The sequence below is a fragment of the Myripristis murdjan genome, chromosome 13, assembly GCF_902150065.1.
Source record: "Myripristis murdjan chromosome 13, fMyrMur1.1, whole genome shotgun sequence".
Lineage (NCBI taxonomy): Eukaryota > Metazoa > Chordata > Actinopteri > Holocentriformes > Holocentridae > Myripristis > Myripristis murdjan.
Genome location: NC_043992.1, coordinates 17,910,233 through 17,922,558, shown reverse-complemented (window position 1 = coordinate 17,922,558; position 12,326 = coordinate 17,910,233). Strand labels below are relative to the sequence as shown.

At 42.8% G+C, this 12,326-nt stretch overlaps 1 protein-coding gene across 2 annotated transcripts in view; it reads right to left on the bottom strand.

Moving 5' to 3' along the window:
• Positions 1 to 11,809, bottom strand: part of tsku (tsukushi small leucine rich proteoglycan homolog (Xenopus laevis)) — a 14,505-nt gene extending 2,696 nt beyond the window's left edge. Inside the window, exons 1-3 of one of the 2 annotated variants that reach the window (XR_003929217.1) lie at positions 11,534 to 11,809; positions 3,141 to 3,452; positions 1,703 to 2,782 (exon numbers count right to left, since the gene is read on the bottom strand). Coding sequence is in view for 1 of the 2 variants with exons in the window: in XM_030066815.1 (XP_029922675.1) it covers positions 2,042 to 2,782; positions 3,141 to 3,446 (1,047 nt within the window). In the remaining variant the exon portion in view is untranslated. Of the gene's footprint in view, positions 1 to 599; positions 2,783 to 3,140; positions 3,453 to 11,533 lie in introns of those variants that run through there. The other variant, XM_030066815.1, reaches the window with a different exon arrangement.
• Between the last annotated feature and the right edge of the window lie 517 nt (positions 11,810 to 12,326).

Below are 12,326 nucleotides of genomic sequence, written 5' to 3'. Positions count from 1 at the left end.
AACACTCACTGCCATGCACACAGATCTGCATGCCGCCATTGCTGGGACTCTCTCTCTCTCTCTCTCTCTCTCTCTCTCTCTCCCTTTTCCACTCATCTCCTTCTCTGTCACCCTCTTTTAGTTGGACAGGCAGGCCAGCGGAGGACAGTAATCTTGCCAAGTCCTGGTATGTCTGACTGCTTGTGTGCTAAAGGACCTCTCAAGACCACAAGTGTGTGTATCTTGAGGTACTTTCAAGTAAATAAAGCAGGAAGCTTATACACAACCTGTTACTCCACTAGTAAAGTAAATAAACAGCTGTGAGGCTGAACCGCTAAGATCTGAGCTTCTCCCTTGTACTGCAAAGAGAGACACACCCTGCTCTGAGTCAGTATTGTGCAAAGCAATGGATCACAGACCGCACAGTTTCTATAATAGTGAAATACAGTGGGGGAAAAAGATTAAATCAACCCTTGTGTGTGATTTCTAGTTGCAACTTTGCATATTATCCCTCACTGACACACCTAGTTATTGTTGGAGAGTCGTGTTGTTGCCACCTAGCAATTATTTTAACTTTTACGTCATTCAGCATGACTCACATAGCCAAGCATCCACGCCACTAGTGTGACAACGGCAAATTTATTACATATGATTTATATATATATAAAGCTATGTATAGTTACATAAATATAAACTTCTATACCAGGGTTGGGGTCATTTGACTTGTGATTCAACCAATTTCCTTTGACATCTCAAAACTGAAACTTCTTTTCTTTAAATGGGTCACATATGCAACCATGAATAAAAAACCATGAATGAAATAGCCTACTTCTAACATATCTGACTTTAAATCATGAAATCATTTGAGTTGAAAGTGAATTGGCCCCAACCCTTCTCAACAGAATTTTGACATTCAAAACCCCCCATCTGCAGTCTTGAGGCTGATCGTCTTCTAAGGTCCACAGGAATGCCACAGGAATGCCAAGGCAGGTTTACATATAAATCACAGTGAAGCGGGCCGTTTCAACACCAACAGATCAAAAGATATTGGCAAATGTAACTTCATATTACTAAAAATTTGTGACACTTGATTTCGCAATAACTAGTCTTGCTCAGTTTGAGATTTGCCTGATAACACTCGAGAAAAAAAATCCTGGCTAACATTCCAGGCTTGTTTAGTCTAATTGAGTAATGTGCATGCAGCAGTGAATTCAAAGTCAAAGACTCGCTGTCCACAGACACACTTTCCAAACATAGCAGATAGGGTTTCAGCTTTGGGTTGCTATTGGTAAAGCCAAATAATAAAATCATCTTAATGTGGAAATTACATATTAAAAAAAATCATCCTCAACTAGATTTAATTACAGTATGAGAAGCCTGTTTCTAAGTTTGACAACCAGACTATACTAAATGAATAGGTTCTTTTGTACATATTTCAGTAAGTTGTCAGTAAATGATGGAAAAAAGATTGAGTGCTCGCGTGTTTATGCTTCATGTAGGTCAATTCAACCCAGCACCACATTCAAAGTGAAGAGGAAATCCTTAGTGGTAAAAACTTAGCAAAGACATTCATCAGTGTGGTTATCTTAGGCAATCCATGTTGTACAACACTACGTGACATTGGCCATGTGCGAGTTGATTAAAAAATCCCCCATATAACTGGAATAAGTGCAAATTGCAAACAGCTGTATCACTTTATATGGTCCCAGTTGAAACAAATTACATAACATTTTGGATTCATGAATGTGGTCAGAAACTAGACTTGCAAAGATGCACAAGAAATTGTTATAGAAGAAACTGTAAAGTGTGCCAAGCCAAGCTAAAAATCTTTGATTGCTTTTTTAAATACTCTGTTTAGCCGTGTTTCTGAGAAGTCCAGCATCTCTGACACTCTTGTCAAGTGGTCATGAAGCCTTCATTAAAATATTAAGACATATCTGAGACATAAGACATAACTGAGAGACAGAAGTAGGCAAAAGAGTCTTTCGCATATTAAAGTGCACAAAAGGCACAGTTCTGGCACCAGGAGTGTAAAGCCTGGTCCATTTCCAAAGATGCCGTCTCAGAAGATGATCCCCTCGACATTACAGTTTAACACCTCATTGTGCTGGACCTGCCCCAGCTGCCAGTGGAACTGTCCCTGTTTCTGGGTCCTCCAGCAGTGGATGTTTTGTCCCAGTGTAATACTCTTAATACTAGGCAGGTGGCTCAGCATGTTACTTGGCAGGGACATCACCCCAGAACTGGACAAATTGAGCTCCAGCAGGGAGCCTAGTCCACTGAACACTGCTGGGCTCAGTGTCTTGAGCCTGGGGTTGTTGGACAGATCCAGAACCTGAAGGCTCTGAAGGCCATCGAAGCTGTGAGGCTTGATTTCCTCAAGTTCACGGAGGCCACTGAGAGATAGGTGAACCAGATCTTTCAGCTGAGCAAAAGCCCCCTCTTCGATGCAGGTGATGGGGTTGTCATCCAGATTTAGGTACCTCAGCGGGACTCCGGCCAGCCGTGGGACACTCGTCAGCTGGTTTGCTGTCAGACTTAAACTTTGGATGTGTAATACTCCTCCACGCAAACTCCTGGAGACAGACACGAGCTTGTTATGAGACAGATCCACGCTGACGGGTCCACCGTTTGCTTTAGTAGCAAATATGTCCATGTCGAACTCCTGGAACCTGTTGTAGCTGAGGTCAACTTCAGCCAGAGGGAGGCCGGAGAAGCAGCTGGAGGAGAGTCTGTCCAGAGAGTTGTGGCTCAGATCCAGAGTCTCCAGGTAACGGAGCTTGGACAGTGCGTTGGGGCTTACCTGGAAGTTAGGAGCCAAAGGTGAGATTGGATGAGCAGTAAAAAAAAAAAAAATAATAAAAAAAAAGATATATTATGAAGAAAAGATTAAGAGGGGGCAGAAAGATGAGGTGAGAAGTAAAGATAGAGAACGAATAAGAAGAAACAAAGACAGGAGAAGAGGTCATCACAGCAAACTGAGCATCCCAATCTAGTGGTGATTGTACCTTCAAGGCAGTTTGATATCTCTAATGATAATTACCAAGATAATAAGCTCTCTTTTGATTTTTCTTGGGGCAAAAAAAGAAGATTTGTCTGGGATGTAAATTTAAATACTCAACTAAGTTAATGGCTGTTTGTGAGTTCCTCCAGTTACTGACCTTGGTAATGCGGTTGCTACTTAGGTCCAGGCTAACCAGGGTGGTGTAGCCTGGACCAGCGAGCATGGCGTCACTGAGCGGGCCCATGGTGTTGGAGGACAGGTCTAGGTGGGCGGTGTCCAGTGGAATGTGGATGGGCATGGTGGCGCTAGGGCCGAGCCCCCTGCAGTCCACCCTGGTCAAGCTGAAGCTGTCGAACAGGCCGTAGCTCTCGACCTCGCAGCGGCAGCCGGGGTGGCAGTTCTTCACAGCGCTGGACTGGACGGCGGCCAGTATCGACAGGCCAAGCCACAGGAAGAGTGCCATTGTGCTCTGGGAACATGACAAGTTTTTTTTTATTTATTTATGTATTTGTTTGATCTCTCTTTAATCGTGCTACTCCCACTGATGTTAACAATTAACAACAAAGACGGCCTCACAGAGGAAGCAGCACCAAGACAAATAAAAGAGCTGCAGATGAACAACATACAACAACAAATTAATAATTCAACAGGAGCAAAGGAGCAAGGTACAAAAAAACTGTGCAAAAATCAAAATTCAACTCTCAGTGTTCCCTGAAGAGGAAGCAGATGCATAAACACAGATACACAAATACAGTTAAGACTGTATACTTTCCAAATGTTTTTCCAAACCTTTAAGCCTTCATATGGGCCCATGGCCAATAAACTTCAGGGACTGTTTTGTGTTACATAATCCTGTATTATTTCTTATGGTGCACAGTGATTTACCACAGACCAATAAATTTATTATTACTGTCATAAAATTAATTCCCAGTGGTTACTGAAATTCAGAAACATAATAACACAATGATAATGTCCCTTGTAAAGACGATGGGACTGTGCAAGAGGTCGCACACAGAGGTGTCACACAGCCTGGATCAGCACAGCTCTGATCCCTCTGAAAGCCAATATGTTCATCCCTGTTGATGTGTCCTTGAGCAACCCAATGCTTTCACTACCTTTGTACCTTTGTATGTGTCTGTCAGAGGGAGGCCCGATATGCAAACAAGCAAATTGAAAAAAAAAACTGTTGTAAAAATCCCAAATTCTTTTTTAAGCCTTAAACTAGTGCCTGGTGCACAGTCAATCATGCTAAAATCAATTTCCAAACCACAAACATTGTCTGTGTAAACTGCCCTACCTCGGTCTACTGATTATCTCTATCCTTCATCCAAACTACTTAACATCACAGCTTTTTCATGAGTATGGAAACTTGGAAAACTTTCCCCTTTTAAATGGCACCTTGAAGGTCTTTGTTCAAGTTTTCTGGAAAGACTTCAAGCTTTTTTTCTTTCTTTCTTTCTTTTTTTTTTTTTTTTTTATTTTTGTGTGCGACTTGAGCAGCCCTAATTTCCCTCCTTCTTAGCTTCCCAGCGGGTGTGACCTAATTTCCTTGATCAAAGAATTCATTTGCACTTTCTTAGTTTACACACTACAATGAGTATGCATGGTTGTAAAAATGAAACAGAAGTGCATTGTACCTCAAGGCCCATAAAAATTGTCTCTAATGTCTCAAGAAATTCAGCACAATGAAACAAAGCATTGAACCTTTGAAGCCCTTAGTGCATTCAGATGAATTTGTATGTATAAAAATGTATGTCTGTGTGTGTGTGTAAATAGATAGATAGAGATATACAGTATATTTACAATTTCCCATTGCGAAAAATTCATATACTATCCTATGGTCTTGCTACCATAGAAGCACTGCATGTTAAATAATAGTAGTGAAGGAAATCAGAAAAAAAATACATTAAAAAAACACACATATAAACAAATAACTGCATTCAAGCAATCGCACAATGCATTAATGTGGCTACTATACAGTTTAAAAGAAAAGTAAAATGCACTTCATAAAGAAGTAAATAACTAATATAACTTAAGCCAACTAAACCTACCTCTATTTACAGTACAGTTGTTGCCAGATCCATCTGCCTGAACAGGGCTCACCCGTTCCTCAGAATCAGATAAATAATTTCCTCTCAAGGCATTTGTGCAACCTTACAGCACACACAAGCAGTACTCCTAATGTCCACAAATTACACAAACACTGACACCCACACACACACACACACACACACACACACACACACACACACACACACAAACGCGCGTGCGCACGCGCACGCATGCACGCATGCACGCAAAGAAACACTTAAATACACATGAAATTGGACAGAGGTCGCAGTTGCGTAACAAATTATAACCAAGAAGACAGAGTCAAGCTACGCTGACATGACACAGCAGAAAGTTACATATTAAAGATAAGCTTTCAAACATTATGCAGGCAAGTAAACGTCAGCCTCAAAACAATTATATAAGACTAATCTGCATTTATATGTCACATTAGGCCAGAGAATGCTTCACCGTCAAGTGAGAAAAAATACAAATCAATAAAACACAAACTTTTTTTTTTTTTTTTTTTTTACCACTGATTAACAAATCAAAGGTAAAATAAGCATACAAATATAGAATAAAAACAGACTATGCAACAGAGATGAAAGTGATGAGAGTAAATAAAAGAAAAAAATGGAGTAGTGTTAAGAGGAGATTTAAAATGTGCTGACAGTAAAAACCCGGTCACTTTTGGTCCTTAACCGTGGCTGCAGGAACAGTGACACAGTTCATACAGGCTTACAAGTTCAAATAGGTTGGCGCCAGAGCCTTACAAGTAATCTCAAAATATTGTGAAACAATCTGTTTTTTGTTGAGGCATGTCAACAAGGGCATTGCAGAGCAAGATGTCACGGCAAGATGAAACTAAAGTGTTTATCATCTTCTTTGTGTGTCTTTGAAATTCACTACTGATCTGATTTTAGTCTGATTTTTTTTTTTCAGATGTTGCTCATAATTTAAGGCTTTGGTGAAACAGGATGTCTAAGCTCCTGAAGGCAGGCATGTGTCAATCTGTAATCTACTATCAATCTATCAAAAACGCAATCATATGGAAACAGCCAAAAGGCAGGGTAACAGGTAACACAGCCTACCAAAGCAGTGTGGTGATCTCCTCCTATGTTTTTCTCCTATGTTTTTCTCATCATGTTAAAGGCCATTCCTCATGAATGGCAGTTCAATAAACAGGGAAACACTGAGGGGTTTGGGTAAAAAAAAAAAAAAAAAAGACAGAAAATCCTTGAAGGAATGAGAGCAGGGGAAAGTTCAACAAAAAAATGTCAAGAATTGTGGCTGCATGGGGGAGAAAAAATAGCTGTGCCCTCTTCTTTCCAAACGGTGACATGAGTCTGATGATGACTCCAATAAGGCCTTTAAATTGTCATCAGGTGTATCTCCTTGTGGTTGGGTTTAGTTATGTCAGCTGGTTATGTAACAGGATGAGATTGCATAGTGGCATAGCACCTGTGGGTCAACATGCAGGGCTGATTAAGGAGGCTCAACACTCTACTGACATGCACTGTTCATTTCTACGCAGTGTTTCTTGTGCTTTGACCCTTGCACTCCTTAGCTTTGCTATAGCTCGATCTTTTCTATTGAGCAAAAACGTAGAAACTCAAGGTAACTTGGCTAATTCACCCTAAAGCCTTAAGTGCGTGCATGTGTGGGTTGGTGCATTCAGGTTTTGTGTGTTTGCGTGTTCTGAGTAAAAGGCAAAGTTTCCCCAAAACTCCAGTTTATGGGCAAACAAGAACAGGCCTGTGGCTGTCACAAATGAAGCTGAGTAAACAAATCTTTCACCTACAGAACAAAATTTAACAAGAGATTGCTCGCTATTGCGTAAATGCTAACTAATCCTGCCCTGGAATGCAACACCCACAACAAAGACAGAGATAAAATTACAATTACAATTCACATTTGGCAGATGCTTTATCCAAAGTGACATGCATATGAGATTTTTTGACACCGCAAGCAAAGATCTATCCAGGACAGAACAATGACTTCAAGTGCCATAAATCTCTGGTTCTGGTCCAAAGGACAGAAGTGCTGCAAGGCAGTACCTCTGTCCTTTATTTTGTATTGCACAATCCATTAGGTGAGAAGGTGTTCCCTAAAGAGCTGGGTTTTTAACCTTCTCTTAAAGATTAAGAGGGACTCTGCAAATTGAATGGAGTTTGCTAGCTTGTTCCACCACAGAGGAGAAGAGTCTAGCTGGTGATTTAGGGCCTGGTTGTGCTGGTGGCACCAGGCGCCGCTCCATGGTGGAGCGAGGTGGGCGGGAGGGAGCGTAAACATGGGAGAGGGAGTCCAGGTAGGTAGGAGCAGCTTTGGTTTCAATGGTTGCAAAGAACGTGATGTTTTGTTTCAAAATTAAATATCCACCATTTGAAAAATGTGAGGCATACTCATACTACAACACTTTTACATTCATGGTACCTTTTAAAGGGCAGTATAGGGAAACTTGCATGACTGACTGAGTAATTTATAGCACTTACCATTTGAATCCTTTATATTTTGGAGATTGCTATCTGACCTGAGTTGAACTTTAAGTAATAGTTCATTTCAGCTCAGTTTCAGTTCAGTTTTTCACAGCAAAAGTTAAACTCTCATTTTCCATTTGAGTATTACCTCATTAGCTGTTATTACAATAATTACCTCAACACTAGGGAAGGTCCCTGGGCATTATCCTCCCACTCTGCAGTTACAGGGCTGTCTCGCCTCATACAAACCACAAGCCTCAGAGCAATCTGCCTTGTTAGGAAACCACTGAGAGGCCGTCCTGTGCCCTAAACGTGGGAAACCAACGGTAAAACCAAGTGGTCATTAGGTTTATGTATGTACCCGGTCAACACCCCACGTCCTCTGTTCGGCTCTGCAGCCACATCCAGGCATCATTCCTTCCCTCCCTGCACCTTTCGCTCCATCTGTTGCTTTACTGAGAATCGTGAACTTTCTACGCCAGGTGTTCCCCTCAACCTTTCACCAATAAATCCAAGTTAACAACGAGCTGTTGTAAGCACCGGCTTCAAATCAGACACATTCTAACTACCGTAATTACCCGACGGCAGTGGCACTTAGAGTAGTGGACCTCCTCAGCGGACAATTGGCAATGGCCTGTGAAATCACGCCCCAGTGCCTTCTCACTTTCAGCAGTCTTCTGACACCTCTGTCCTGGGAACGCAGTACCCACACATCAGTCGGGGAAGAAAAAGACCAACATCTAATGTATCCACCAGTAACTTCTGGTTTTAATGGTGTCGTTTAATTCAGTAACCACTGCTTGGCCCAACTCCTTCAGTTATTTCGGGCTCTAGTTTCCCGGCGCAGCGCGGGGTGGCGCAGTGAGGCGAACCCCGCGCAGAGCTAGTTTCGACCGGCGAAGCGGGAGAGGCGGACAGTGTCCAAGTTTCGCAGGCGGAGGTTCGCCGAGATGGGAGTGGCGGCGCAGCGGGGGGAGGTGCCGACAGATTCGGCTTGGCGCAGTGACAGTTTCGTGCTAAAAGGCTTCGCCGAGGTGCGCCAAAAGCTCGCCGTCTGAAACCACGTCTACTTTCAGCGCAAGGCGGAGCGGAGCTGGCGCAGTGGAAGTTTGGCTGGCTGGCGCACATCACCAAAACCTCACGATCAGCACAAACGGTGCCAATCTCCTTTGATCTGACATCAGCTGTGACGGGACAGTTGATATGGAGATATATGTATGTGCTGATTGTGATCGTAGCATTGAATAGTGTTTTTTTCTGTATTTATTGCATCGTTCATGTGTCTAACATCCCGGAAGCCTGCCTGTGAGGTTTTGGTGACATGTCCGCACTGCTCGCCGGTCTCCGCTCCGCGCCTGTCTCCTGAGCTCCGCTCCGCCTGCGGCAGTAGACCTCCATGTCAGCTGTGTAAACTTTCATTACGCCTTCACGCAGCGCATTTTAAAGGCAAGGACAGGGGCTCATTTGATTGGTTACATGTGAATCGGCTGTGTCAAACCCACTCCATGCCTTCTCTCCTCCCCTCCGCCGGTAGGAGGGATGGCGGAGTACTTGCGCCACCGAGAACGGCGTGCCAAACTTGGAAAATCCGCCTGGCCACACCCAGTTGGCGAAGCGCATCTGCGCTACGCCCCCGCCTCGCCTGGTCTGCGAAACTAGAGCCCTTCGTGTCAACTTGGTCAACTTGAAGCTTTTCTTAATTTATCTGCATGGAAATATTGTTGACAGTGACATGAAGAAATTCAAAGCATGTTTTCAAGCATATTGTAGAAGGCAGGCACTACACAGCCACACATGTATTCAGTATATGTTGACTCTCATGTAACCTTCATAATTAGGTCCACTTATTACCCACCAGTGCAATGTCACTGTAACTACAGCGTCCCACTTTAATCTCTAAGTTGAAGGCTGAAAACAATTTAATTAAAAGATGGAGGCCACACTAATCCTTTTAAGCCAAATTAATGCGTGACACTGAGGGGGAGACGGGGAGTTTAAATTAAATTTATGGTACTTAAGTGTTTAAAACAATTAGGTGCCAATGATTAACTCATAGTTGCAGTAAGCAAATTAATAGACAAGATTGATTTCGTCAAATTCTTGAAATTATAGTTTCATGAAGCCAAGGAGAAAGATCGATGAAAGAATTGTGGTCAACTCAGTGGCCATGAATTCTACTGATAATCACGTTACGGCTGCTTCACTTTTACACGTCAGAAATGTTCAGCTTCAGTATCCTGACAAAGACCTGGTGAAGGCCGCATGTGCTTAAATTTGATTATGTGTCGGCTTGTTTGCTGCAGTGTTTCCCTGTGGCACAGAAAAACGCTCAAAATTACATTAATACAAATTTGTCAGAAGAAGAAGAAAGGGCCTTTGCTTGGCAACAAAAATAACATTCAGCAAATCGGAGGGTTTTCTGAGTCATTACGGCTGCATTATAAAACCACTACCCAAACCAAAGCAGCTTGAGGAAATCCTTTTTTTTCTTTGAGTTTACCAGAAGTGGAAAGAAACAAAGTACATTTACTCAAGTACTGTTGTCGAAGGCAGATTAACAAGTTTCAAATGGGAAGGCACACCATTTTGTTTACCAGTGTTAAAAAAAAAGAGGAAGCATAAAACCACTGAGGGTCACGCCAAGACCCCTACAATTAATGGAAGACTTAAACGCCTTTTTCACATCTTACTTCTGGTACTACTACTTTTATTTTATCTCTTGCTTATTGGTCTTAATCCCGCCTCTGGTGTTTCCTCCTTGCAAACTGATGATGTTTATGATAATGTTTCCTCAGTTCCTGTTGCATTGCTTTTACTGTGAGGCATCCATTTGTATGAAATGTGCTTTCTAAATAAAGCCTGACTGAATGATTGATTGATTGAATGACTGATTGAATCTAATGTTGTGATATTCTTTTGAGAACTGGTTGGCTATTTATCAGGCTTTAGCCTACCACGTGAGAACACACACACACACACACACACACACACACACACACCACCACCACCACCACCACCACCACCACCACCACCACCACCACCACCTTTGAAACTACATGAAAGTACTTTAAAGACGTACTTTACCTGAGTACTTCCACTTTGCAAGACTTTATACTTTTACTCCACCACATCTCAGGAAGAAAACTGTAATTTTTAATGCCTCTAAAGGAAGGCTGAGTACCTTTGACACCTTTACATGACATTTTGAATGCAGGGCTTTTACGCTGGGGTGTTTTCCAGTTAAGTATTCCTACTTCTTCTTCTTAAGGTTTTGAAAACTTTTTGCACCACTGGTGTCTATCTCTGTGCACCAGCTTGCCCAGGCGTTGCCTCCTGTGGGCTCTTCCACACCTTTTACCTGATCCTGGAGCAGCAGTGACAAAGGGGGGGGGTTGCCTGCTCTGTTTTTTTTTTTTTTTGTTTTTTTTTTGCAGGACTACAAAGTGAGGCAGAGGGACCCCTGCCATGCCCCGAGAAAAGTTAAGAGGCGGGCAAATACACATCGGGTACCTCTGCAGATCAAATTTCTTGCAGCCGTGGCAATCCATGGAGAGCAGGCATTTCCATGGCAACCTTATTGGGTGGGAAATATATTATAATATAAACCAAATCAACATCTGGACCCGCTCACTCTGCTGTGTCGTACATGTGTCGTCGTCCCCCCCACCCCCTCCTCCCTCTCTCTGCTGTCAATCACAGTTCAACATGTCACTTCTCAGCGCATCATCCGCAAGAGTTTTCTGCGCATTAAAACAAACTGCGGGAGTTGTGTTTTCTCCACTAAACTTGTGATAAAGACACAAAAGACCGCGGTTGTGCACTTTTGGGACAAGACCTCTGAAAAACCACGAAGCAAAAACGTGAAATCTGATCTGACGAGACGCCTGCTCGGCTCTCGGCGCTGCGCTGTCCCAAACTTTGCGGTTGGAGACGATCCCTCACGCTCTTAAAACAGGAAAATTAGTCAAGTAAAGGTGAGTCCCAGTTGTGTTTTATGGATTTCCCCCCGTGTGTTGCGACTTACCTCGACCAGCAAGTGAGACCCTACAGCCGGACGGTCCGCTTTTTTCAGAGGGTTTCACTTCACCGCTCCCATTTTCTCGCCCCCTCCCCGCTGCACTTCACCGTCCCGGTAAGTGAGTGCGCCGTCCGTGTTCGTCTACATCAGGTTTCCAGGAGCCTCCGAGTGTCTGCTTTACACCAGCGAGCTGTCAGCAGGAGCACACACTGGGACACTCTCCTCTGCTCCCATCCCACAAAGTCCTGCTCGGCTGGCTTCGCCGCTGTCAAGGCGCACGCAACACGAAATGACACCACTTCCGCTGCGCATTTTCCGAAATAAAACGTCCATTTAGGGATAACACCAAACACTTACATTTACTATTTACTTTAGATCACAGCTGTGCTCCATCTTTAATTTAGTAATCCGACTAAGCATATTTTTATTCTTGTGCAAAATCCGGTGCTTATGCTATTTTTGTAGCTGACAAGGAAAGCGCTAAAATTTAATTCTATTTGGAAAGTCTACTGGGTCAGATCAGCGAATTCAGAAAAAAAATACTGCCTGTTTTCAGAATCAGCTGATTTTTTCTCTACAATATCTTTTGCATATTCAGTGAAGCCATGCAAAATTTTACATTCATACAATGAATATTTTCTGATTTACAGCTCCTCAAAATAGGTAGGTTAAAATTGTGTGCTTTTTTAATTCACATTATTTTTTTTCTAGCACTTTTGAGCCTCATAACTTTATTCCTAATAGAGGTAGCCACATGAAATTTTCAGGGCTGGAAAACACACTCTGTTAAAAACTGCAA